General features: G+C 56.8%; 2 protein-coding genes across 2 annotated transcripts in view; both read right to left on the bottom strand.

Annotated features, from left to right (window-relative positions):
- Window positions 1-5,579, bottom strand: part of RASA4B (RAS p21 protein activator 4B) — a 27,021-nt gene extending 21,442 nt beyond the window's left edge. Inside the window, exons 1-2 of the mRNA XM_084881523.1 lie at window positions 5,385-5,579; window positions 395-451 (exon numbers count right to left, since the gene is read on the bottom strand). Of these exons, the coding sequence (XP_084737649.1) occupies window positions 395-451; window positions 5,385-5,449 (122 nt within the window). The 5' untranslated portion in view covers window positions 5,450-5,579. The remainder of the gene's footprint in view (window positions 1-394; window positions 452-5,384) is intronic.
- Window positions 5,580-22,440: 16,861 nt separating this feature from the next.
- LOC311621716 (uroplakin-3b-like protein 1) lies at window positions 22,441-26,895 on the bottom strand (the record flags this gene model as incomplete). The annotated part of the gene is made up of 6 exons (XM_084882118.1): window positions 22,441-22,549; window positions 23,359-23,479; window positions 23,711-23,787; window positions 24,293-24,512; window positions 24,808-24,960; window positions 26,814-26,895. The coding sequence occupies 6 exons, from the start codon at window positions 26,893-26,895 to the stop codon at window positions 22,441-22,443; spliced, it is 762 nt and encodes a 253-aa protein (XP_084738244.1).
- Window positions 26,896-27,897: the final 1,002 nt, after the last annotated feature.

A 27,897-nucleotide genomic window follows, 5' to 3' on the forward strand; every position in this document is an offset into this window, starting at 1 on the left:
GAAATTTTAGGCAAGTCAGTCTCTCAGAGCCTCAGTTTTTTAATCCATAAATGGGGTCTAATGATATCATATGTCGCTCATCCTAAGTATTAAATGGGCTAAACTCGGTTAGTATGGCCGAGACAGCACTCCCATAAGTGACAATCTTGTTACAGGTCATCTTCATGTCACTCCTGGGAGCTGTAAAGGCTACAGAACCATCCGTGAGAGGGGCCTCTGGCAGATGCTGGTGTTAAGGTGTAATTAGCAAGAGGAGAGGATCTTTCCCACCTCCTAGTAGGTGTGTCAGGGTGTGGTGGGGCCCACCTCCACACAAGTCCACACCGCTCGGAGGTACGGAGGAGGTACGTGTGCTGAAATGGGCTGGGGCTGGGGCTGGGGCTGGGGGCGGTACCTGATGATGGGCTCATTGTCCACCTTCACGATGCAGTAGGGGTCACTGCTGCCGTTGCTGCAAGACAAACAGGCGAGTGGAGGGGCTGGCAGGTGATGCTGCAGGTGGCGTCAATGGCAGGGCCTCTCAGGCAGCTCCCATTCCTCTGCCAGGGGCCCTCAGTGACCCCGAAAAAGACAGTCAAGGCTGAGGCCCTGGGTGCTGGGCTGGGGCCAAAACCTGGGTCCTCAGCCTCAGTCTGGGATGGGGGTGGTTGGGGAAGGCAGGGACCTGCACCAGGGCTCTCAGCCCCACCCTGCGCCACCTCAGGGAAGACAGAAGCACCAGGCCAGTGCCGTCCTGTGCACTGAAGGGTAAGGGTCATTGGTTCCACAGTCACAAGTCACAACAGCCCCAGGCAGCTCCCTGACACCCCTCCCCTCACCACCACAGGCAGCCCTGTTGTCTGTCTCTCCGCTGAGCCTTCACTCTTGTTGCTCCCCTGCCTGCCTGCCCTCCCATCCTCCCAGCCTCAGTCCCTCCTCTAAGAGCCCTCTCTGTCCCAGGGGCAGGGAGTGAGGTCTCCCCTGTGACCCCGCTGCCCGCCCCTCCTCAGTAGGTTTCCCTCCATCCCAGGAAGCTAGTGATGTCCCAGCAGTTGCTTCCCCCGCCTGACTGAGTGGCCTGAGATTAGGACCATTCTGTGTCCCCAGCGCCCAGGAGAAGGCTTGCCATAGACAGAGCTGTGAGTGTTTGCGGAATGAATGAACAAATAGAACCATCTGTCCTCAAGCTCCCAGCCATCTGGGAACAAAGGGCCAGGAAGGCAAACGTGGGCCTGCCCAGTCCCACCTGACTCATTGGTGGGGGATTCATGGGGTTGAATCTGGGCTGGTACTGGGCGAGAAGGGGGTGAGATGTCTCCAGAAATGCCCTTCAGGCCTGGCATCCATAAACGGAAGTGTAGCCCCGGCTGGCGTGACTCAGTTGGTTGGAGTGCCGTCCTGTGCACAGAGGGTCATTGGCTCAGTTCCCAGCCAGAGCACATACCCAGGCTGGGGGTCAGATCCCTGGTCAGGGCCAGTATGTGAGGCAGCTGATTGATACTTCTCTCTCACATCGATGTTTCTTCTCTCCCCCTCTCCCTTCCTCTCTCTCTAAAATCAATAAAAACAAAACCTCAGGTGAGGATTAAAAAAAAAATAATAATTTTTTAAAAAGGAAAAGAGGAAAAGAAACTCGAAACTGGTTTGGCTCAGCGCATAGAGCATCAGCCTGCAGACTGAAGGGTCCCAGGTTCGATTCCGATCAAGGGCATGTACCTTGGTTGTGGGCACATCCCCAAAAGGGGTTGTGCAGGAGGCGGCTGATCGATGTTCCTATCTCTCTCCTCTCTCCCGTCCACTCTGTAAAAAATCAATAAAATGTATTTTTTTTTAAAAAGGAAGGAAGTGTATTTTCCGCTTGGAGGTTGGGGAATTCCAAGCCCTGCTTCCCTTCTCCAAAGAGGTTCTTCTTTTGAGGAAACCACTCGGCACAAACGTCTCCAAAAGCTCTCAGGCGCCAACAGAAAATGTCTGCCAAGACTCAGCTTCCCCCCCAGCTCCCTGGGAGTTGCCCCGGGTACCCCACACAGGTGAAGGCCTGGCCATGGGAGGTGCTGAGTCAAAGTTAGCCCCGCCCTCAACTCCTTGCTCCTCTCCCCCAAACCTCTGTCATTTAAGAGCCCACTCCTCCAGCCTCTTGGGAACACCCAGGTTGCATCCGCCCACATCAAGGCAAGGGGACCCCAGGCCTTACATAAGGTCCCTCTCTCCCTGCTTCTGCCTCCTAACCTGGGGGTTCCGGGGATGGGGAACCTGTTGTGTACCCCTGTGAGCCCAGCACTACTACCCTCTGCTCAGCTCTCGCTCAATGGATGAACTGTGAGCGCGCAGTGAGGTTTGGGGCTCATGTTGTAGTCAGGGCCATGAGGTGGGCAGAGACCCAGAGGCAGGAACAGACCCTGTGTGCAGGGACAGCGATGCTCTAGGTGCCTGGGTCAAAGGGTCTGAGGCCAGACGTAAGGACCTGGACGGAATCGTGGTCCCTGGCCAGTTGTAGGGACCTGTGCCGTGCCCAGCGGCCGCTGCCCTGGTGAGGCCCCTGGGTGATCCCCTCCTCTACTTCTCCTTCCTCAAGCCACTTGCCGGCTCTGGCCCAGCCTGGCTACTTGCAGGGCCTCTATATTTAGGGCCTTGGCAGTTTCCAGGCGGTGGAAGAGGAAGGATCAGGGCAAACCCTGAAATAGCCCCGGGCCTGTCCCCAGGGTCACTGGGCGTGGGAGCCAGTGGGTCACCGGTCACCAGGAGACTCAGGTCCTGTCTGTCTGACCCGGGCACCCAAGGATGGGAGCCGGCGGGAGGGGACATGGCAGAAACAGGCAGGCTCTGAGAGGAACCTTACGAGAACCAAAAACCCATGCGTGAAGTGGCAGGGAGGCAGGTAGCAGCTCTGTCTGAAGGTGTCAGCCCTGGGAGGGATGCTGCTCAGGAGACAGGCTGGAGGCGGGTGAGGCACAGTGAGGTGGGCTCGCCACCACGCCTGCCTCCAGCATTCAGGGAGGGCTTCCTGTGATTGCCAAGCGCCTGCCACCCTGGAGTATGGCATTTGGGGGGGGCTCTCCCCACTGCGCCCCACAGCAAGCTTACAGCATTCGTCCTGCTAGGACTCAGCCTGTCAGCAGCCGAGTGGACTCAGCTTGTCAGCAGCCGAGTGGGCTTGATTCTTGGCTTCTCTACCTACCGATGTGGAGTTGGCAAATGACTTCCACATTCTGAGCCTCAGTTTCCCCGTTTTCAAACTGAGCATATTATAGGGCTAATGAGAAGGCCCTCGACACCTCTTATTGCCCTCCATGGTGGACCAGGTGTCCCTCAGGCCACCCAGAATGTCAGGTCAAATGAGTCATGGTCCCTCGCCTCACAATCACGTGACATGCGACCCAGGAAAGAGCAATTGCTAGCAAGGGCTCTGCCCTAACTCCAGATGACACCAAGTCCCAAAGGGTGCGGAACAGGGACAAGGAAGCCTGCACAGGGGCACCAGGAAAAGCCCTGGCGAGAGAGCTGGGCGGTGTCCTGCAGGATGAACAGGAGTTTTCCGGAGGACTCTGAAGGGGAGTGCTTGAAAGCAGAAGGCCCCCCATACATGCAGAAGCAGGGCGGTGAAGGGCAGTAGCCCAAAGGGGAGCGGCTGGGGGAGGGGTCGCAGCTGGATTTAAAAGAGAGTTGACAGGTTGGGATTGGGTCCACCAGCCACTCTGGGAAAGGCTGAGGGAAGGAGGTGAGTCGGGCAGGATGGAGGGGAAGGCAAGGAAAAAGATTTCAAAGGCAGAACCGACAGGGCTTGGTGGCCCACCCCCGAGAATGAAGGCACTGTGCCCGGAGTCCCTCAGCTGGGCAGAGGCAGGGCTGGGCAGGAAACCGGGCACCTTGGCTCCCCACGCTGGTGAGAGCCTGGAGCCAGGCACGAGGCAGGCGCTTCGGGGATAGGAAGGGAGGCAACAGACAGACGGGCCGCTCCTCCCAGCTGCTCCTCCCAGCTGCCACCAGCCAGAGGAGGCCAAGCTGACCTAGTTACTGGTGCCAGTGTGTGTGTGTGTGTGTGGGGGGTGCTCAGTGGCTGGGTCTGGAGGCAGAGACCCTTCTCAGAGATCATCTGCCTTCTCACCCCAGAAACCACAATCCCAGCTCCCCCCACAAACAGAAACCCACTTTGAGATGGTCCCCCACTACCCTCCCTCACCCATTGCCATGGCAACTGCTGAGCCTGGGGCCTCATCAGGCCCAAGAGGCCTTGAACTGGAACTGCTCCTGGCGCTGAGTGTCCTGGGAAACTCTGATGGGCCACTGTCCCTGTAAGAGAGATGCCGGCCCCTTCCTCCTGTACTGCCCTCCTGCCCCTCCCCATCTAGCCACCTGCCTGCATCCAGGAGCCAGGCGAAGAGCCTGGTGTGGGAGGCTCCAGCCCAGCAGACTTTGGACCCTATGCTGCGTCCGGCGGGGCTCCCTTTCCTCTGCCCCCTCCTCCAGGGCCCCCGGAGCTTTGTGCTTCCCTCAGCTCCTAGCTGAGAGATTTCTTTGTGCTTTCCACAGCTCCTGTCTCTGAGGCTTCGGGGACAGAAAGCAGCCCAAAATTGCATACAAAGGAGCCAGGGATCAAATGGGGCAGCTCAACTCTGGAATCTGCAGAGAAAGATAGGACAAGGGGCCCCTGGAATCTCCTCAGATCCGGCCAGGGACCGGGAAAGCCCTAGGTGTCCGCGCCTGTTAGGGGCCCGAGACCCAAGACCTCGCTCTGCACTTGGAGGCAGCGGTTCCTGCCTCTGAGCCTCCTTTCCTCGTCTGTAAATATTATGATGAGAACTGCCTTGCGGTGCTTGTGAGGATTAGGAGTGATGGCTCACGGGAAGCATAGGGCGCAAGCAACAGCTACTTCGCAGCCACTCCATCTTGCAAGGGTCCTGGCCTCCTTCAAGCCCAAGTGCACAGCGGGGAGCCCCGGGACAGCCCCTGGGCCCCAGCCGTGTTTCGGATGCACACTCCCAGGTACTCAGTGTTCAGGAACTACCAAGGAAAACTCATTTCGAAGGGGGGCACTTTCATCCCCTCCGGCCACACCCCTGTCCGTTGACCGAGACCTTGGCAGCCCACCGAAATGTCTCCCCTGGGATATCGCCCCACGTCCAGCGCCTGTCCTGTCAAAGCCCCTTCCCCTCTATAGCCACCGTTCGCCCCGGGTTCACGGAGATCCCTGACGGACCCCGCCCCCTCCCCAACCCACGGCCCTCCCCTGCCACCCCAAGACTGCTCGCAGCAAACCTTCTCACTGTCCCCATTTCCCCGCCAGCCTCCCGCCGCCACACCCTCTCCTCTGCTCTACTGGTGGGCGGGCCGCCCGTGCAGACCCCGGAAAGGTCAGGCATCCAGGGGCAACGCCCCTCCCCGCAAAGTTGGGGTTCCGCGCTCACATGTCCTTGGCGGGCAGGTTCTTCCCTTCCACGATGCGGATGGACAGCGAGCTGCGCTTGGCCATCGCGGGTCCGCGACTCGGGGTCCCGGCCGGGGGGAGCGGGACGCCAGGGTCCGGTGCAGCGCGCAGCCGGCGGGCGGGCGGCAGGAGCCGGACTGGGCGCCCGGGGGCGGGCCGCGCCGGGCCGTGGGGGACAAGGGGGGGCCGTGAACGCGGGGGCGGAGGAACCGCTTCCACTTCATTCACCCCCGCCCCCGCCCCACGTGCGGGGGACACTGCGCGCAGGCGGGCCAATCAGCGGCCCGGGCTGGCTCAGGCTGCGGCGCTCATTGGCCGCCTGGGGCGGGGTGGGGCGGGGCCTCAGCGAGGCATTGACGCCCGGCGGGCGCGGCGCGGCCAGGGGTGCCCCTCGGAGCCCGCGGCGGGGATCCGCGCCCCGGGGCCGCGCTGCGGATCTGTGTGGGCAGCGGGCGTGGCCCGAGGGCCGGGCCCGGGCGCGCGGGGGCTGCGGGGTCCAGTGTGTGCGCGGAGGTGGGGGCCTAGATGGGGGCACGCGGGACGGTGGCGGGCGGGGAGGACCGCCCTGGCCACCCGAGGCTGGCGCGTGGGAGGCCCCGCATAGGTGCCAGGTCAATGAGCAGCCGGGCGAATTTAGAAAACAATGTGCGTGTTTGTGTTAGACCCTCCTGGACCCAAAAGGAGGCTGCGAGAGCCAGGGAAGCCCAGAGGTTTGGGGACCAAACCTCTGGGGCATGTGAGCCTGAAAGACCTGGGATATTATTATTTTTTTAAATATATTTTATTGATTTTTTACAGAGCGGAAAGGAGAGGGACAGAGAGAAACATCGAAGAGAGAGAATCATCAATCAGCTGCCTCTTGCACACCTCCTACTGGGGATGTGCCTGCAATCCAGAATCAAACCCCGAGACCTTTCAGTCCGCAGGCTGACGCTCTATCCACTGAGCCAAACCGGTTTTGGCGACCTGGGTTATTTTTGAGAGCCGCCTTCAGAGGTGGGGGCTTTCTCACTTACCATCTCATTTGCACCTCCTGCACCCCACGGGAGGAGAACCTGGAGGAGGCGCTCAGGGACAAAGGGAAAATTACCTGCTGGGGGTCACAGAGCTGGCCCAAGACTGGCTAGGCTTGGCTTCCCCAGTGGTCCATGACCTCGACCTGTCTTTTCACTGGGGCACGACCCTGCTCCCAGACTGTCATCAGAGCTGAGTTTCTGGAATTGTCCCCTTTCGCTGTTCCCTCCTATACTTACAGATCACAGGGGTAACTGGCGCTGGGCACACTTGGGTCCCAGACCCAGCTCTCCACTCCCTTGCTGAGTGATGCTGGAAGCTTCCTGGAGGTCAGTGAGCCAGTTCCATCCCCTCCCCTGCAAAGAGGAGCACTGAAACCTGTGAAGACAAATACCAGGGGGCACTGAGGTGGGGTGCTGACGGCTGGCACTGTTCTGTTTGCTGTCACATTCAGTTTTTCTCTTCCTATTTTGTTACTTATACTCTACATGCACACTTCACCACATTCGAGATATTGATGGCTTACAATGAAAAATGAAGTCAAGTTTCTCTTCTCTTCCAGCCATACAAATTCCCTTTCCTGTGGCACCCACTATTCCTGGTCCCTGTGCCTCCTGGAGACAGACTGTCTACAGAGACCTCCATAGACATATATATTTTTTCTTTTATACACAAACTAGAGACGTGGTGCATAAAATCTGTGCACTCATGGGGAGTTCCTCAGCCCAACTGCACCCTCTCACAGTCCGAGAGCCCTCAGGGGATGTCTGCCACCGCTGCTGGGCTTGCCAGCTTCTGGCTGAGCAGCTGCCCCCTGGTGGTCAGTGTGTGTCATAGGGACCGGCTGTTCCTCTGTTCAGTTGATTTCATGTTAGCCTTTTATGATATAGGACTAGAGATCTGGTGCATGAAAATTTGTGCACTTGGGTGGGGGGGCATCCCTCATCCCAGTCTATGCCCTCTAGCAGTCTGGGACCCTTCAGGGGATGCCCACCTGCTAACTTAGGCCTGCTCCCCGATGGATGAAGCCTAAGCTGGCAGACAGACATCCCTCTGGCAGCTTAGGAGCCCTCGGGGGATGTCTGGCTGATGACTTAAGCTGCAGTCAGACATCCTTAGCATTGCCAAGGAGGCAGGAGAGGCTCCCGCCGCCTGCTGCTGCGCTTGCAGCCCTCAGCGCGGCTGTGGCTGAGTGGAGCTCCCCCTGTGGAAGCGCACAGGGGGCAGCTCCTGCATTGAGTGTCTGCCCCCCGGTGGTCGGTACATGTCATAGTGACCGGTCATTCCTCCATTAGGGCCAATTTTCATATTACTATTTTATTATATAGGATAGTAGCTTACTGGTTGCACTTATGTTTCACTTATTTTATCTTGGAGAGCGGTGCATGTCTATACGTAAAAAGTACCCTCACCCACCCAGTGTGACTCAGTGGTTGAGCATTGACCCATGGACCTAGAGGTCACTGGCTCACTTTCCAGTCAAGGCACATGCCCAGGTTGTGGGCTCAATCCCCAGCAGGGGGTGTGCAGAAGGCAGCTGATCAATGTTGAGGTTTCTCTCTCATCAATGTTTCTATCTTTCTCTCTTTCTCCCTTCTTCTCTCTCTAAAAATAAATTTAAAAAAACACACACACATTTTAAATAATTCCCTCATGCCCTTTGCCACTTGCCAAGTTTTCCATCATGTGGACGTACCATCATCTTTCTTTTTAAAAAGATTTTTACATTGATTTTTAGGGAGAGAGAGAGAGAGAGAGAGAGAGAGAGAGAGAGAGAGAGAGAGAGAGAAACGTTGATGTGAGAGAAACATTGATGTGAGAGTGAAACATTGATCATCTGCCTCCTGCACAACCCCTCCCAGGGATCATGGCAGCCTGGGCATGTGTCCTGACTGGGAATTCAACCAGTAACCTTTCAGGGCACAAGACTACATCGAACCAACTGAGCCACACCAGCCAGGCAGTACCATCATTTCTTGATGGGTCCCCAGTTAGTGGATGGGTTGGTTGTTGTCATCATTTGCTTCCACCAAACAACACAGCTCACACATCATTTTGCACGTAAGTGAGGGCAGGCAAAGGATAAATTCCAGGAAATGGAATCCTGGGCCAGAAGACGTGTGTGTGTGTGTGTGTGTCGGGGGGGGGGGGGGGGGGACTTCTGTAGGATCTGCCAAATTTCCTGCGGCAGTGATTGTACACTGCCACGGATATACAGGAGTGTGCCAGCACCCCCTTCCCCCATGTCCTCACCAATCTCTGATCATCATCTAAGCAATGGGAAAATAAAGGTTGTCCAGGGTACTTAGGGCAATTGTTTAGGTGTTTTTATCAGAGCCATTATCAGTTATTCTTGGTTACTGAGATTTGCCCCTCTGCCTCGTTGTCCTTTAGGTATGTTCTTCTCTCACCCCAACCCCCACCTTTGGGTTTGGGCCAGGCCACCAGGGGGCTAAAAAAACTTTTTAGCTTCTGTAGATTGAGAGCTCACTCCACACACTGTGGACTAAAAATGAGCGGATGGTGGGCAGGGAGGGCCTCTGGGAGAGACTAGTGTGTTCAGCTGCAGGCTTATCCCTTCACCTGGCCTGGAGGACCCCCCACCCCGACACACACACACACACACACACACACACACACACACACACACACAAGGCCAAGGCAGGGAAGCCCAGACTGGGTTTCTTTTGTCTGCGTCAGGATGCAGGTCTTGCTTATCTCCAGTGCTGGGAGCTTACCTCCTCCCAAGGCAACTCTGTCTGTCTTCTAACTGTCCCAGCTGAGAGCAAGGCCTGGACTCCCACATCATTTTGCACATAAATCTGCTCTCCCGCTGAACTTCCAGCGTGGCTCTTGGAGCCTTCACCCAAGAACCATGGCTGTTCTTCCAAAGCCTTCAGCCTACTCAGCTCCAAGCTCCATGTCCCTTTCCCCTGCCCTGCCATGAGTCTGGACCCCACGCTGGCCGGGTCCTCGTCCCCTAGGGAGCCTCTACTTTGTCATGTTCCCTTCGGGAGTGCAGTAGTTTCCAGAGTGAGGCTGGGGGCTGGGCCTCCCTGCTGTGCTTGGGGCTGTACAGAGCAGATCCGAACAGACCAAACCCATTCTTCTTCTGTGCACCAGATTTTCAGTGACACCCACAATCCCCTTAGCTTTGTTGGATCACACTTCCCTGTTTCCGGTTCTAAAAAACAGAAACTAGCTCCAACTGATTTAAACAGGAAGAGGTTCATTGGAAGGCTCTGGAGATTCTCTGGTAGGGCAAAGAACCAGCCCCAAGGCCACACCGGCCACAAACAATGTCCAAGTCATATGCCAGAAGAGCTTGGTGCCAGCCCTGGCCACGGACCCCTCACCTTGCCCCAGCACTGGACACCAGGACTGCCCACAACTGCCGGACTGCTGCCTGCCCTCATCCCCTGGAGGCTGGGTCAGCATTGCCGTTCTGTGGGAGGGTCTCCCTCAGAGGTCAGGTGGAGGGATGGGAGGAGACCTGGGCAGAGGAAAGGGGTTCAGGTCCAGAGGGACAGTATTCATGGCAGGGTCTTGAATTTCACCCAGTTGCACCCCAGATGACATTTGGCTTAGCACCCACTCGATGCCACCTGGACTCCAGGCACCCACATAGTTTTCTTAGTTGGTTTTCATGACAACCTGTGAGGTAGGAGCTGTCCCCCCAGTTCCCTGAGGTTCCTGTGGGTGCCCAGCATCCTGCACCGAACTCCACTTTGGAAGGAAGGAAGGTTGCTGGTGGGTCTCAGGCTGCTGCCCCCACCTCATCCCCGTGGCACTTGAGGTCCTTACCTCTGCATTGCTCACCCCTGGCCCTGTGGCCCGGAAGCACAGCTTCTAAACATGGGGACTTCTGGGGAAGAACATAGTCAGCACCAAGGATTCAGCCAAGAGGCAAGCCAAGCATCCAGCACGTTCCCAGAAACCAGCCTCTGGGGAGGGGGTGAGTCAGAGGGCAGGTCTGGAGGGGAGCTCAGCCCTGGCTCCACCATCGGCCTAGACCCTCCGTTTGTTGGGGGGAGAGGTAAACAGAAGGGATCCCTTTGCTCAGCAGACAGCTGCCCTCCTTTTCTACCTCCTCATTCATTAATTCAGTCATCTGCTTATGTATTCTGCATCCATTGAGTACTGCTGTGTGCCAGGCCCTGTGCTAGGCACTGGGGATCCAGAGGAAAACTCACTCTGGTTCCTGCCCTCAAGGGGATCGTAGTTGAAGGGAAGAGACGGCGGCAGCAGGGTGCTGAAGTGCTCAAGCAGAGACATGAGTGAGGAATGTAGAGGAGAGAGAGCCGGTGACATCTGAGCATGGTGTGGCACCTATGCCTGAGGTGGTCGAGCTGGGAGCACCCTGGGCAGGTGTGATGAAGGCTGGGTGTTCTGAAACATCCAAGAGGGAGGCGTCAAAAGCCTGTGGAACATGAGGCTGTGAAAGCAGATAGGAACCAGCGACGAAGGACCTTGACTGCCAGGAAAGAGCTTGGATGTTTTCCTGCCCAGGGTTCGGACAGAGGAGTGACGTGAATGGACTTGGGCGCTGGGAATGCAATGACTCTGCATTCTGAAGCGCTAGCATATGGGTCTCCTTCCCGCCCTGAACACGCTGTGCCCCTCACCCATGTGGTCAATGGAATGGAATATCTCTTCTCCTATATTATTTTTGGGGACCCACAAATATGTTTTCATTTCTTTTAGAATCAGAAAGGAACGAGTATAATAATAATGAATAGGTAACAATGAACCCATCCTGGGTTGTATTCGTCTTTATATCAAAGTTGTTGTAAAATGTAAGTTTAATAGCTTGATTCACACTAATCAAAAGTGCCTGGGGCTCGTGAAAATCATCATACTCCCGGCACAGGGCAGGAGCGCTCTTGAGTTCCAGCACGTGCTGAACTTCACAGCAGATTAGTAACGCAGAAAGAAACTGTGTTTGAGTTGCAGAGTCTGGGTCTCGAAGCACTGGAGGAGCTTGGGAAGGACCAGTTACCTACCACTCCAGTCTCCACTGGGGCAGGGAAGAGCCTTAGACAAGAGGGAGTCCCCTGGGTACTACTCCAGAAGGGGGTCAGGTGCCATGTTGCCTGAGATGAGAAAGGAAGATTCAATCAAGATTACATTGGATGTTTCCACCAAACATAGGGGTGCATATATCTTTGGGAATACATGATTTCTAGTTTTTCTGATATATATACTCATGAGAGGAATTGTTGGGTCATATGGTAGCTCTATTTAAGAAAATTTTTTTTAAATTGATTTCAGAGAGGAAGGGAGAGGGAGAGAGAGGTAGAAACATCAATGATGAGAGAGAATCATTGATTGGTTGCCTCCTGCATTGCCACACACTGGGGATTGAGCCCTCAGCTCAGGCTTATGCCCTCACCGGGAATTGAATTGCGACCTCCTGGTTCATAGGTCAATGCTCAATCACTGAGCCACTTCAGCTGGACCTATGTGTTCTTCATATATTTTGGAAATTAAATCTTTGTCAGAACTACTGTTTGCAAATGTCACCTCTAATCTGGCTGGCTGCCTCCTTGTTTTACCACCAGCTTCTTTTGCTGTGCAGAAAACAATCCAAGTGTCCGAGATAGAGGACTGGATAAAGAAGATGTGGTAATACTACTACTCAGCCATAAGAAAGGATGGAATACTACTCAGCCATAAGAAAGGATGAAATAGCGCCATTTGCAAAAATGTGGATGGACCTTAAGAACATTATGCTAAGTGAAATAAGTCAGTCCGGAAAAGCTAAGAATCATGATTTCACTCACATGCGGATTGTAAAACTGAAACTCCTGAACACAAATAGCAGTGTGGTAGTTGCCAGAGGGAAGTGGGTGGAGGGAGAAGGGAGCCCCAATATATGGTGACAGAATATTTGACTTTTGGTGGTGGGCACATGGTGCAATATACAGATCTTGTAACATAGGACCCCACACCTGAAACCTGTATGTTCATGCTGACCAATGTCACCCCAATAACTTTAATGAAATAACTAAATAAATAAATAAGACTACATTGAATGATAGAAAAATAAAGTTTTACTCTGGGAACTCCTGAACTTGTACATGGTAGGCCTTGCCCATCAGCGAGTTCCACTCCACACCCCAATAAACATTTAAAAATGCACCACTGCTGGGGAGAGGAGGTGAAATGGATGATGGGGACCAAAAGTTACAAGCTTCCAGCCCTGCTGGCATGGCTCAGTGGTTGAGCATCGACCCATGAACCAGGAGGTCACAGTTTGAGTCCCAGATGGAACATATGCCTGGGTTGCAGGCTCCATCCCCAGTGTGGGGCATGCAGGAGGCCAGTCAATGATTCCCTGTCATCATTGATATTTCCATCTCTCTCTCCCTCTCCCTACCTCTCTGAAATAAAAAATTTTTAAAGGCTTAAAAGTTATAAACTTTCAGCTCTAACTGGTTTGGCTCAGTGGATAGAGCGTTGGCCTGCAGACTCAAGGGTCCCAGGTTCGATTCCAGTCAAGGGCATTCGATTCCAGCCTGTACCTTGGTTACAGGCACGTCCCCAGTAGGGGTTGTGCAATAGGCAGCTGATCAATGTTTCTTTCTCATCAATGTTTCTAATTCTCTCTCCCTTCCTCTCTGTAAAAAATCACTATAATATATATTTTTAAAAAGTTATAAACATTCAGCTAAAAGATAAGTAAGTCCTGGAATGTGATGTAAAATGGTGACTATAGTTAACAATACTGTAATGTATATTTGAAAGTTGCTAAGAGAGTCGATCTTAAAAGTTCTCATCACAAGAAAAAAAAAAAGTGACTGTATGAGGTCATGGACATTACCTAAACTTGTGGGAATCATTTCACAATATATGCACATGACAAATTATGTTGTGCACCTGAAACTAATACAATGTTATGCATTAATTAAATCTCAATAAAAGTTGAAATAAATAAACTAATCTCAAAAGATTGAAAATAGAATTATAAATCCCTCTTCTGAGTATAGATGCAAAACAGGGTCTCAAAGAGATATTTGCACACTTGTGTTCATTGCAGCATTTTTCACAGTTGCCAAGAGGTAGAAAGGGTAAAGAAAATGTGGGATATACACACACACACACACACACATATATAACAGACTACTAGTCCACTTTAAAAAAGAAGGAAATCCTGGTTCACGCCACGACATGAATTAACCTTGAGGACAACATGCTAAGTGAAATAAGCTGTCCACAAAAAGACAAATGCTGCCCCATTCCACTTACCTGTGACCCCTGGAGTAATAAAACTCACAGAAATAGGAGGCAGAGTGGTGGTTACCAGGGTTCTCGCCTGGGGGAGGGAGGATGGAGAATTGTTATTTAAAGGGATAGGGTTTCGGTTTGCAAGATGAGGAAGTTCTGGAGATCTGTTGTGCAACAATGTGCATATGGATGACACTGCTGACCTGAACACTTGAAAATGGTTAAGATGGTAAATTTTATACTATTTATTTTTACCCCTCCCCTCCAAAAAAAAAAAAAAAACAACAAAAAAACCCACAAATATATCCCAACTTTATATGTTTTTTTTGCTGTAAAAGTATTTGAAGAGATTTTTATAACGTAGCTTTTGAAGCTGGTTGAGTACAAGCAGCTAGCTTGATTTACGGCCGGCCTCGATTTCTCTGCAAACAGCACGCCTCCTTGGGAATTTGGGGATTCTTACCGAGTGAGAAAACGTGACCTACAAATTGTTTTCATGCGCAGGGACACGCTTTCAAACACTCAGCTTCGCCATGGATGGAGCTGACGTGGTGCTACATTTAGAAGATAAGTAAACATGGACTATTTTTAGACTTTTTGTGGTTTTAATATTTTGGATCCAATGCTTCCCTTCCCAAGGATCTCTCTGAGCTGGAAGCCCATGCCCCTGGGGGAGACGGGGAAACTGTCCCCGCCCAGAGGGAAGGCCTCCTCAGCCCTCCTTCCACCCTCCCCTGTCCTCCGGCGGCTGCCCGTGCCCGTCCCGCCGGTGCCAAGCCTCGATGGCAGCCCCCACACCAAGGCCAGAGGGCCCAGTTATGACCCGCAGATGCTGGGCACAGGGGTCTGCACTAAACTCGGAGCCCTGGCAGGTCCGGGCTGAGCAGCAGCAGTGTGCCAACCAGTCTGGACTTAGCAATTGTGAGAAGCCCGGAGGGGGCAGCCTGAGGGGCATTCTGGGCCCAGCTGCCCTCGCTCTGCCAATCTTGACACCCCTCCCTGTCCCATTTAGACAGATAGGATTAAATACAACGTTCAAACTGAGGCCCACAGTGAAGAGTGGGAGCCCTGGAACCAGCCCCCTGCGTTTAAATCCTGGCTCCTCGGTTACAATAGAACCTGCCCTGTGGCTGCAGGCAGGTCACCCCGTCTCTCTGCGCCTCATCTGCTTCCTCTGTGGAGGGGGCGATGGCGGCTGCATCACCCACCGCCCGAGGAGCCGGGAACAGAGCACGCTGATGTCACCGGACCTCAGAGGGCGCCTGCACATGCTGAGCCTCTCCGGCTGAGGGGAGAGGATGCATGTGTGCCAGGCAGGGGGCTTGGCCGGGGGCCAGCGCGGCTGCAGCTGGAACATAAACCTGCTGTGGCTTCTGGCGCCGCAGCCTCCCTGCTCCAGCTCCAGACAGGACCCGGCCGGCCGGTGACAGGAACCAGAGCCTTGAGGTGAAAGTTGGAGCCACAGAAGGGGGAGGGGGGGCAGGAGGTGGAAGTGGCTCCTGGTCCCCAGCCTGACTCCTGCTCACACAGCTCTTGTACATCCAGCAGTCCCCCTGGAGTGACTGCCGTCCCAGCCGCCATCCCCTTCTCCACCCCCTCAGCTCCCGGTGCGAAAAGATGCCAACCATCACCCGAGCCTGTGGGGAAAGGTGCTGGTGGACTTGCCTGACGCAGGGTTGCCAGAAACCTTCAAGTTGTAAAAAACGCAGTATCAGCCCTAACCGGTTTGGCTCAGTGGATAGAGCGTCGGCCTGTGGACTGAAAGGTCCCCGGTTCGATTCCAGTCAAGGGCATGTGCCTTGGTTGCGGGCACATCCCCAGTAGGAGATGTGCAGGAGGCAGCCGATCGATGTTTCTATCTCTCTCTCCCTCTTGCTTCCTCTCTGTAAAAACTCAATAAAATATATATATAAAAAAAAAAAAACACACAAAAAAAACACGCAGTATCGGTGAGGTGCGAGTTGGGCCTGTGTGTTCCTCTGGGCCAAGTTTCTCCTCCTCCGCGTAAGAATGACCAGGACATCCCCACGTGACTGTGGGTAGCATCAGTCCATTCGTCCTTATTGCTGGATGCGTTCTACAGTGTGGAGGCGGCTCCCGCCCTGGTTGCTGGTCCCTTCGTCCTGAGTGGACATCTGCCCTGTGTCCAGTTTGGGGCTGTGAGGAAGAAGGCTGCTAACACTCTGGAGTGTGAGGCCTCCAGGGGACAGGCTACTCCTTCCTCTCAGGGGAACATGCGAGCAGAGCTGCTGGGTCCTTGGCTGAGTCCTAAGCAGGCCAGTTCTCATCACCCGCCCCCAGCGTTTCACACCTACCCCCCCTCTCCCCCCAACTCACCAGCGGGCCCCCCTGGTCTCCTCCCTTCCCCTCCAGGAGCCGAGGAGCAGAAACTCCAGATTCCTCAGCCAGACAGCCGTCCTGACCTCGCTCCTGCCGCTCCCGTGGGCCAGACCCCCTCTCCCAACTGAAGGGCCAACTGGCTTGGTCAACAAGGAGACACAGAACTCTCTTCCTGGAGGCGGAGGTCTGCTCTCATGGCCCTTCAGGACGGCCACCTGGGCGTGTCCTGGTGTCCTAGCCACCGTCCCCTCATAGGCAGGGACAGCTCAAAGCCCGGGAGACAACAGGCAGCTAGGACTCACAGAAAGGAGAGCGCAGGGTGGGGAGGACACAGGGGAGGAGTGGGGAGGAATAGCCCGTAGACAAGTGCCCCCCGTTGGGGACTGAGCCAGGAGATGTTGGCTCAAGGTCGTCTCCCTGAGCACAGGGGCAGCTTTTGAGTTCTTAGGGCCTTAGCTCTGGCCTGGTGTCCCTTCAGGGTCCGTGTGAGACTCAGAACCTGTTCTTCCCCTCACCCTGGCCAACTTAGCCTTACACTCAAAGCAGGCCACGTGGGGGCAACCAAGGCCACAGCCCAGGCTGGGGCAGGTCCACAGTGGGAGGGAAGGGGTCTCCTGCCCTGTCCAGACAGAGAAGGCCTCCCTCGCTCAATGTCCGGGACAGTCTCAGACGCCTGGGGCTGGGGGCTGGTCCGAGAGGCCAGGCTGTGGCCCCGTCACCGTGGACCGTCAGCTCCGGGACCATCGGTGCTCTTGCCCTCCGCGCCCTTGGCCCTCAGCCCAGACCCAGGTTCCTCTCTTCCCAGAAGTTCATCCCCCTGAGTGGAGTTTCGTGCTTTGCCCTCGTTAACCTTCTGTGAACCTTCCAGAAAGGAGCGGAAACGCCCTGCCTCATCCTCCCGCAGAGGAAACTGGGGGTGGGAGTGGGGACGGGAAGGGGGCCACCCTGAGCTTGTGCCCAGATCCGGGGAGGGGTCAGAGGCCTGGGCACCCCTGCAGCCCCCCTCCTCCAGCCCTGCCCCTCCAGCCAAGCTCTGAGACCCCTCCGTGACCCCCAGCTGGGTCCCCATCCTCTGTGTTTTCTGCCCTGGTGGCTCGTATCAAGCCTCTATTTTTTTTTTTTTTTTTTTTTTCATCTGCACATGAGGCAAATCATGGGATTGCCCCAAGGATTTGGGGGCTCACACATGTGAATTGTTCAGGCCAGTGCCTGGTGTCCGGTAAGTGTTGTACGGGGGTCAGCCCCTCTTCTGAGTCACCACGTCCTTCTGTGTGTGGCCTCCTCTGGGTTGGGTTGAGAGTGACCAGGGAGAGCCAGCTTTGTGGACAGATAGGAGATGGTCCTTGAGATGCCCAGGGGACAAATAACTTGCAGTGCAAGGGGTCACAGGGGGCCACAAGGCGGTGACATATGAGCTGGGCGTGAAGGACCAGGAGGATTTGGGCCCCCGGAAAGGGATGGAATGGGGGGCAAAAAGAGCATGTGTGGGCCCTTGGGCCATCACCCCGATAACACAGGGCCTGGCTCTGGGCAGCTCCAACCGCCCAGCGAGCAGGAATTCCAAGCGCTGTAACACCATGTCCCCGGCATCCTGCAAGTCCCGAGGGGGACCCCAGAAATATCCTGCATCTTGGCCTGAAATGTTCCCCTGGGGAGGTGCCTCCAGCGGGGTGGCTTTCTTGGGTCAGGCCCTTTGCATCGTTGTGCCCTGAGGTAGCCACATCCCCCAGGGAGCCGATGGGGTCAGCCCCAGAAGCAGCCTGCCCCCCGACTCCAGGACCAGCTGACTCCTTCCTCTCTGGGGCCTCAGAGCCCCCCTGCCTGCCTGGCTCCCGGCACCACCGGGACCTTCAGGCCCCTCTGTGTGAGCCAGCCTTCCCAGGAGAGCCCCGGGTCCCAGGCCAGAGAAGGGGTGCAAATCCATGTCTGGGGAGCAGAACTGCCTGATTTCCTACAACAGTCCCCTTGGCCAGCTAGGCTCCTGCTGCAGGGGCACAGGGGCATCTGGGAAGGGGCCAGGACATGGAGGACTGGCGGCTGCAAAGCGCATTGGGGGCCGGGCCAGCAGGAGAGGGGCATGGGGTGACCCCCTCTGTATCACCAGTTTGGGGTGATGGGTTGTGAATGGTCCCGTCCCTGACATACATTCTCTTTCTTTCATCCTCTTTCTGCTCTATTTTTGCCCCTTTCCCTACGGAGCCCAAACCTGGAACCAGCCTTCTGATTTCAGTTTGTGTTTATTGGGGAAGGGCTGTGCCCAGCTCTGGGCCAGTTCAGGCAGCTTCCCCCGCAGGAAGTGAGTTCTCATGGCTCTCTTGTCTGAGTTAAAAATAGAGGCAGGAGAGAGTGAGAAACAGGCAAAGAAACACAGGAGAAGGGGACACAGAGAGACAGACGGCCAGGAAGACAGAGGGGCAGCAGGAGGCGGCGAGGGTGGCCGCAGGCCCCGCCCCCTGCATGTGTCCCTGTATCAGGCGGATGTCAGGTGACACGGGGCCCGCTGGACGTCACGACTCAAGACCATTGTCACTGAGCCCGTGTCCCCAGGTCTGAGCCCCTGAGGGCCGGAGGGCCGAGCGGGCTGCTGCAGCCACACCTCGAGGTCAGTGTCACTCCACCAGCTCACGCTCCAGGCCCCTGGCAGGGCCTAGAGAAGCAAGCCCAGGCGTGGCCAGCTCCCCGCGGGAATTCGGGGGTGGATCCCACCCAAACCCCGCTGGCCTCCCCCAGCCCCTGAGGGTGGGTTCTGGACTCAGCACGGGCAGGTCCCAAGAAAGTGGTTTAAGTCTTTGTGGCCAGGCTGTGTCTATCACGTGTCCCCGGTGTGTCTGTGTGTGTGTGTGTGGGGGGCCGTGTGGTCAGGGAGAGAGGTTTATGGGGTCTTCTCCAGCATTCGGCTTGGGGGCTGGAGGACCACAGAACCAGGAGGTGCAGGCCGGGGCAGCTCTGGGTTTGGCTGTGGGGAGGCATGGTGGCCTGAGGGGCCTCTGGGATATCCAGTCCGAGGCAGCCAGGATTCCCGTCCTCTGATACACTGGGACCAGCTCCTGCAGAGTCCCCTCCCCGGCCTCAGGCAGCCCTCTGCCCGGGACAGGACTGTGTGGTCATCTGTCTACCCCTCTGCAGTCTGGAGACCACAGGGAAGAGTCTGATGCTACAGGACCGGCACAAAGACAGCCCATGTCCCTGTGATACCGTAAGAAACGCCATAGTCCCCCCTGATTCACAGGTTCAGTTACCCGCAACGGTGGTCCAAATATAGGGCATGGAAAATTCCAGAAATCAACAGCTTCCACGTTTTACAGTATGCCTCGCTCTGAGTGGCGTTATTAAGTCCTGCTCTGTCCTGCTTGGGACGTGACTCATCCTTTGTCCAGCGTGTCCTCCCTGCTTCTGCTCCTCACTCCCTCCCCACTTAGGAGCCATCTCACTTATCCGAGCGACTGTCCTATTTGATTATTAGTCATCACTGCTCATCTTTTCCTGTGCCTAGTTATAAATTAAATTTTATCGTAAGTAAATATGTATGGGGAAAACACAGTGTAAGGATATAGGATCCGATGCCATCTGAGTTTTCAGGCATCCGGGAGGAGTCTTGGAGCACATCCCCTGTGGATAAGGGAGGGGGGAGCAGCTACCCATGTATTTGTCTTTGTCCCTGGCTCCTGGCTCAGAGCTCCTGACACCCTGGGAATGTTGAATGATGGGGGTGGTTCACAATGAGCCCTGCCTGAGGTTGTGCTTCATGGGGTGAGCCCTAGACAGCTTTAGGGTGCAGGCTGGTCACCAGAAGGACCAGCCATGGGATTAGGGGACCGGAACTTTCAGCCCCACCCCCACCCCAATAATGTCCGGGAGGGGAGAGGGGCTGGAGAATGAGTGCAGTCACCGATGGCCAGTGGTTTCATCGATCATGCCTGGTAGTGGAACCTCCATTAAAAAAAGGAAAAACAGACAATGGGGTTCAGAGAGCTTCTAGGCCGGAGAACACACAGAGGTGTGGGAAGTGGCACCCTCCAAGAGGGCACAAAGCTCTGCTCACGCCCTTCTGCCCCAGCCCCGTGCCCCTCTCCTGATGCTATTCCAAGCCTCAGCCTTTGTCACACACCGGTAACACTCAGTAAATTGTTCTTCCTGAGTTCTGTGAGCCTTCCAGCAAGTTATCAGAACTGGGGAGGTGGTCACGGGAATCCCGTTTATAAACAAGCTGGACAGAGTGTGCGTACCCCGGGCACCCACTGCTCGCAACTACCCTGAAGGGGGAGGGGGCGGTCTCGTGAGACTGAGCCCTTTCCCGGTGGGGTCTGCACTGACTCCAGGCAGCGCGTGTCAGAGTGGGTGTAATCACAGGACGCCCCGGTGGTGTGCGGAGAGCTGGAGGACTGGTTGGTGTGGAAACCCCCACACACCTGGTGTCCGAAGTGCTGAGAGCAAAAAGCAGATTGCAGTGCCCTCTGAGTTCCTTGTTGGCCCTTCTCTGTCCTCTGTGGGCCATGGGCCACACCGTCCAGCCCCTCTGCCCTCTTGCTTATGGGCAGGTGCGGTCTGTGGAGGCACCGGTATGTGATCAGAAGGCAGGAGAGAGGCAGGGGTATTTACTCACCAGCTCCCTCCAGAGGCTGTGCCCCTCACCCTGCACACACACACACACACACACACACACACCCGCTTCTGCCAGGTGGACCCTGCCCATGGCTCCTGTTCACCGGCTCTGAGACACCACTCCCTCCCCTCCCAGCAGTGTCAGATCGGGTGTGCTTAGGGCCCCATCAGTGCCTGAGGCCACCCTCTCCTGCTGCTTCCCTGACGCTGCCCACACCTTGGTAAACTCTCTCAATTGCCCTGCTAGAGGCATGCCATCTGTTTCCTGCCAGGGCCAGCCCACACAAGGCGTAGGTCTGTGGAGTGCCAGGCCTTCGTTCAACCTAGTTCACCTTAGGTCACCTAGTTCAACCATAGCTTTTAACAGCAAGGGACGCTGAGGCCAGAGAGGGTGGGTGATCTGTCCAGGGTCCCCAGCCCCAGGGGTGGGGCTCACGTAGCTCTGGAAAGGCTGTGGAAAGACGACGACACGTTGGAAGTCTGTGTGCTTCCTCCCCGCCTGGCTCCCACGGGGCCACGCGAGCGTTTACCTGCAGCAGCAGGAGCAGGATGTGTCTGCCCGGCTAATAAAGCAATCAGGGCCACGTGCACCTCCAGAGACAGGCGGCTGCAAAGCCAGCCAGGCCCGCCTTCCGATCCCCTGCCCCAGTGGGTGAGGCCCTCCACCGTCATGGGGTGCCTCCTGGTGTTCCCCACCCCACCCCACCCTCCAGCTGCCCCCAAACTGCCCACCCAGCAGTCCCCAACTGCTCCCAGGCCTTTGCACATGCTGCTGCTCTCGCCTGAGCACCCTTCCCGTGCCCACTGGCCAGCCTGCTCAGGAAGCCTCCTCCGAGCCCCCGAGCCCGTCTCCCTCCATCGCCGTGCGTGGTAATAACCCGCTCCTCCTTCCCAAGGAGGCGGAACCTTGCTGAGTCACCTCCAGCCCTCGGGGCCCACCCGGAGTGGAGCTGACCGTGGGAGGAGGTTGAAGGATAGATGGTGCCTGGATTAGGTTCAGGGCTGGGATTTGCTGTGGGCTGAACCCAGGCTTCTCTAGGAGCTGAGTTTCACAGGTACTTCCGGTCCCCGGGCCCAGAGCAAGCACGAGGTTGGGTGAAGCTTAGACACTGAACCTCTTTTCTTTAAAAAAAAAATATATTTTTTTTTATTGACTTTTTACAGAGAGGAAGAGAGAGGGATAGAAAGCTAGAAACATCGATCAACTGCCTCCTGCACACCCCCCAATGGGGATGTGCCCGCAACCAAGGTACATGCCCTTCACCGAATCGAACCTGGGACCCTTCAGTCCACAGGCCGACGCTCTATCCACTGAGCCAAACCGGTTTCGGCGACGCTGCACCTCTTGTACAGGAACTGGAGAAAGGAGAGGTGAAGGGCCCTCAGTCCTCCAGCCAGGTGGCAAGGCCAGCAGGAGAGAGGGGCCACAGGAGGGCGCTGGGGGTGAGGGGAGCAAGTGTCAAACATGCAGAGCCGGGACAGCCCATTCACCTCCTTGGTTTGGACTCACCTCGGCCCAGCGGGCAGTGTGATCGATCATCCCCATTTTACAGGTCCCCATCGGGACACTGAGGCCAGAAGAGGGGCTTGCTCTGCCCTAGATGGGTTAGCTGGCCTGGGACCCTAGGCCCAACCCCTGGTACTACATCCTCCTAAGACCCTCACCCCCAAGGATCTGGGGGCAGCGGGCTGGGAAACATCCAGGTACGAGGATACAATGACACAGATGTGCAGGGCAGTGCCAGGGACATTTATTTCTGAGGCCCAGAAGCGGCAGGACATGCTCCCAACCGGGCTCCACAGCCCGGACCAGGGAGGAGGCTGAGGGATAGATGGGAGCCCCTGGGAGGCACTCAGGAGCCCCCCGCAGCTGGACGGCTGAACACGTGGTGGGGGTTGTATCTTCTCATGAACGCCAACTCTCCTGGTCCCGAAATGGGGGTGCTCCCACAGGTGTCATAGCTTGGGTGGGGGGCAGGGAGGAGAGAAGGAGAGAGGATGAGGAACATAGGGCCTGAGGTCCCCTGATGTTGCCTAGACTGGAGCTCGGAGTTCTAGGCAAAGGAGCCGGAGAGACTGAGGCTCCCCTGGCCAGGCTGGACTAACCGAAGGAAGCCAGACTGTTCCTCTGCATTTCACACAGCCAGCTCTCCGCTCCCCTGGCACTACACCCAGCCCCATGCCCTCCTCTCCCACTCCCCACACCCCAGGATGCCTGTTTCCCCTAATAAAAACCCACCACTTGCTTCCTCTGGCCTTCAGGATACAGCCATTTCCTGGCTGGCTGCCCGCAACCCTCCAGCCCCAGCACTTCCCCCCGCCCCTCCTCTCCAAATCCTCCCCAGGGATAGTCTTCCCCTTTCCAGGGCCATTTGGACACCCCTTCATCCCCAGGCCCCCATCTGAGCTCTGAATGAAAAGCTTGAGGCAACACTTGGCCTAAAAGCAATTCACCTGGGTGACTCCCGGCTGGAGTCTGCTGCCTACCCCCATGAACAATTCCAGTTATGGCCACCAGGGGGCAGTGGCGCCCACTTAAAAATGGTGAACCCCTGGGGCAGGTAGTGGGGAAGAGACAAGGGAGGGAGAGGTTGAGGTTCTGGAACCTTGGGGATTCCTTGCTCAATAATTGTTACCCATGTCTGGCCTTCAGGGAAAGCCACTCCATCAAGCCTAGCGAGGGGGAGCTGGGCTGGGGGCCTGGGCTGGGGAAGAATGAGGAAGGGTGAAGAGGATAAAGGGGGTCCAGGTCAGGGCCCCTGTCCACTCACCAGGTGTAGATGAGCAGGCCTAGGAGGGCCATGAGGAGGACAGCCAGCAGGACTGACAAGATGGCAATGATGACCACTGTGCCCGCGCTCTGGAGCCCTGGGGTAGTCTGGAGTGCCTCCGCTGAGGGGCGTGAGGGGACCCCACGGGCAGGCAGGGAGGAAAGAGATACGGTCTGACCTGAGAAGGGGGCCTGGAACAGCCTCCAGATCAACCACCCCACACCCAGACTCGGGGAGGGGCACCTGCCGACAGCATAATGGCCACGGTGGCTCTGACCGACCGGGGCCGGCCCACCCCCAGTCCTCAGGACAGGCTCTCCCGTGGGTGTGACCTGCGCTTCTGGCCCCATACCTTGCTGCAGACGGGTGTCACTGGACCACTCTGTCTCAGCCACAGGGCCTCTGTCACTCATCACCAGGAACTTCACTCTAAACGGAAGACCCAGCACTGGGGGCGAGGGTCCCTGGGTCCTGGTGCCTATCAGTCTGCCCCCGTGACGCCCAGGTCCCGGGGGGTTGGGGAGGGGGACTAAGGCTTAAAGCACAGCCTTGGGCTCCAAGGACAGCGGTGACATTGCCCAGCTGTGTGGCCTTGTGGGCACCCCGCACCCTCTCCGGCCTCGGGGTCCTCACATGGGAAATGTGTTGGGGCGGACTAGACCCCCAGCACTGAACATCAGTGAGCACGCCCTGAGTGAGGGGAGCTGGCGTGAGGGGCCGTCCCCCCCCAGGGGCACCCTGCCTGGAGGGGGAGAGTCCACCGGTGGGATCCCAATTGCCCATAGGGGCAGGGGCTCACGGCTGGTCCCTGTGCTCCAGGAAGACCGGAGAGTTCACCCCGGCCTCCTCCCCCTTGCAGCGCGAGGGCAGGGGACCCAGGCCCCGGCTGGGAGCTGCCGCGGGCTCAGGTGTGGGCACAGGCAGAGCTGCTCACCGGTAGGGACCTGGGCCTGGCAGGGGGTGATTGCAGCCCCTCGTGGTTGGGGAGCAGCCGGTGTCATTGCCCACACGGAGGACCCGGAGCTGGTTGCCAGGCTGGCTCCCCGGATAGAGCGCCCGGCTGGCCATCAGCGTGAGGTAGTAGCCCTTCCGGGGGAGGTCGGCAGGGACCGGGGTGTTCTCCACCCTCCGCGGGGCGATGAAGTTCTGGGAGGCTGAGGGGGGCATCAGGTCAGACAGTGGGGAACAATGGCTCTGACAACAGGGGCTGGCTCACCCCCGTCCTCAGGAGCCTGCGGGTCCCCGGGCCTAGTGTTCGACCAGCTCGCCTGGCCCCATACGGCAGGGAGGCCACATGGGCAGGGCTCCAGCACAACCCACCAGGCCAGGCAGCCCCTGGCCACATCCCAGCAGCACCTCCTCCGCTCCCTCCGCCCCTGCGGCACCTCCAACGCCCCGTCCCTCTCACAGGGGGAGGACCAGGCCTGCCCACCCCCACCCGGCACCCACCATTGCTGAGGGCCACCACCAGCCAGATGGGGTCGACGTCGGAGATATTGAGGCGGCTGAACTGGCCTCGCGGCTGCTCCAGCGTGAAGGTGGACTGCGTGAGGGTCCCTGCCAGCGTGGCCCTGGCGAGCTGGGGCACATAGTCGATGCGCTCTGGGGCAGGCGGGTCAGAGAGGAGGCTCAGCCAGAAAACCAACTCCCGCAGCCCAGAGGGAGGGGAGGACAGGAGCCGGAGCCCAGTCTCAGGGAGAAGCCCGCCCCGCCCTGGGGGCCCGAGGCTGAGGGAGCCGAGGGCTTTTCCCGGGAGCTGTGTTCAGGCCTCAGGAGGGGCCCTGGCAGCTTTGTGTCCCCGAGTCCAGCCCTGGCGCTGCCCTGGGAGCCCTGGAGGGACGGGCTCTGGGCGGTCAGGGAGGCCCCTCTGGCCCTGCCCTGCTCGGGCCTCTGTGTGACGGACAGAGTCCGGGGAAGGGGACAGAAGGCCCCTCCTCCCGCTGCTGGAAGTTCTTCTGGGGAAGGGATCATGGGCTTTTTTAGGGTTACACTCAGATTTGAGGGAGCCTGGACCCTCTGGTGCCCAGTGACCTCGAGTTCCCTCCAGCTCCACCCACAGGGTCCAGATTGCTTTGCTTGACGAGAGAAATGAATGGCTGGGGTGTGGGTGGGAGGGGGGCCACAGTGACAGAGGAAATTCCACTCCAAGACCTCTGCCTGGATGTGGGCCACCAAGAAGGGGGCTATGTCCTGGCTCAGAGCCCAGGACACCTTCTCTCCCCCTCTCGCCCCAGTGAGTGCTCTGCCACCACCCCTCCCGCCTCAGTCACTTTCCCTCTGGAACTTGACCCCCCTCAGCCCCTCAGAGGCTCATTTGGGATAGTAGGGGTGGCTGAGAAGGACAAGAAGCCTGGGCTCCATGCCCTTGTCCAGCCCCGCTGCCGAGGGAGCTCAGAACCCCTAACTCCTCCCTGGGCCCCAAATACCGGAGAGCCGCAGAGAAATGGGGTGAGCTTCTATGCAAGTCTCCAGGACCCTCTCCCCCACTTTCGGTTCAATTAAATTTATCTCCATTTAATTCCAGTTCACTCCCCAGGTTCAGAGCTAGCACCCTCCTTTCTCTGAGCTCCCAGTTCTGCCTCAGGCCTGTGCCCGGTGCCCAGTGCACACAGCAAGGACTTCGTGCTTACTGAGGGGGAGGGCGGGGAGGCTGGGATCTCAGCCCTCTGGTTTGAGAGCTCACAGACCAATGCCTTCGCCGCCTCCGAGAGCTTCCTTGAGGTTGTCCCTATAGACTTCTTTAACCTTTCCTCAGTACAGGAAGGGGGGCAAGGAGAGGAGAAGGGGGACCATTTGGTGAGAAATGGGGTGTGGGCTCAGTGCACAGAGGTGAAACCCAGAGAGAGAGGAGGCATCGCTCACTCCCCCCTCTTGGCGTAGGGCAGTGTTTCCCGAACTTCTCTCATGATGAGAACCACCTGGTGGGGTTGTTAAACTACAGATTTCTGAATCCCAACTAAGGAGTGCTAAACTAGAATTTTTGGGAACATATAGGTAAAATTGTATACTTAACTAGTGCTCTAAGCTTAGTTAAGTCTGCAAGTCTTCTAAGCTTAGAGCACTAGTTAAGTCTACAAGTCTTCTAAGCTTAGAGCACTAGTTAAGTCTACAAGTCTTCTAAGCTTAGAGCACTAGTTAAGTCTACAAGTCTTCTAAGCTTAGAGCACTAGTTAAGTCTACAATTTTACCTATATGTTCCCAAAAATTCTAGTTTAGCACTTCTTAGTTGGGATTCAGGAATCTGTAGTTTAACAACTCCACCAGGTGATTCTCATCATGAGAGAAGTTTGGGAAACACTGGCGTAGGGGATAGGGTCTGCCTTGTGACCTCTTTGGTGGGTTGTCTCTCCTGACCCACCCAAGACCCAGTCCCCAGCCATGAGGCATGGAGGTCAGGTCTGTCCTAAAGCCTGAGGCACAAGGGGCACCCCCACCCCCTGCTCCCTCTCACTCACCCAGGCCTGTCCCCAGCTGCAGACAGATCAGCAGCAGCAACGGTGGCATCAGCAGCCCAGCCTGTCCCCCACTGAGCCCCATGGCCCGGCAAGTCCAACTGTTTGCCAGCAGGTCTGTCTGCAGCGTCCAGAGCTCTGAGCTCCTGGTCTGGACTGGTCTGGGCTGGGGGAGGCTGCTGCTGGCACCTTCTGCTGCCCCTCCCGGTACCCCTCCTCCCAAACAACTGGTTGGACAGGTTTGGGGCAGAATCCGCTGGCCCCATGGACTTGGCATTGCTAGGGAGGGGTCTGAAGAGAACAATCTGTTGCTGCTGCCAAGACAAGCCTGAACATCCTCACCCCAAATCTGGGAGGGCCGGGGAGGGGCCGGGGGAAGGAGGCAGCCCCGCGACAGTCCGGCCACACCCTATGCAATCTTCTCATCCAAACAGCCCCCAGCCTGGCAGCGAGAGCTCTCCACAGCCCTCCTGTGCAGAGAGGGGTCCCCCCGCCCCCCGTTTCCAGGATGAAGCTAAGAGAGGGGAAGGAGCTGTGTCCAAGATCATCCAGTCAGCCAGGCAGAGCTCGAATTAGAAGACCCCACTCAGAGGCAAGCTCACAGGGGGCTCCCTGACATCACCCTCCCTCCTCTCCTCATCCAGAGAGATGACCTGCCCGATCTCCATCCAGGCGGGACAACACAGATTACTGAATAGGGCCCAGGCGGGTGGGAAGAGTATGGATGGACCCCATCTCACCGGACAGGAGAGGCCGCAACAAGCAATCACCTGAAGGCTGTGTGTGCCTGCCTCGGGCACCAGCCCCTCTCAGCCAGGTGTCTGCCCCTGGCCAGAGGTATCCTCCCCAAACTCAACCTCCTTTTAGGAATAGTAAAAATAAAAAATATATTTAACCACTATAAATATTTTCTAGCTATTGTAATGCATTTGCACTCCTTTAACTCTATTTTTATTGTTTTCAGAGAGAAAGGGAGAGGGAGAGAGAGATAAAAACATCAATAATGAGAATCATTGATTAGCTGCCTCCTGCATGTCCCCCATTGGGGATGGAGCCCACAGCCCAGGCAAGTGCCCTGACTGGGAAT

Source organism: Pipistrellus hanaki (assembly GCF_964339955.1).
Source record: "Pipistrellus hanaki genome assembly, chromosome: 4".
NCBI lineage: Eukaryota > Metazoa > Chordata > Mammalia > Chiroptera > Vespertilionidae > Pipistrellus > Pipistrellus hanaki.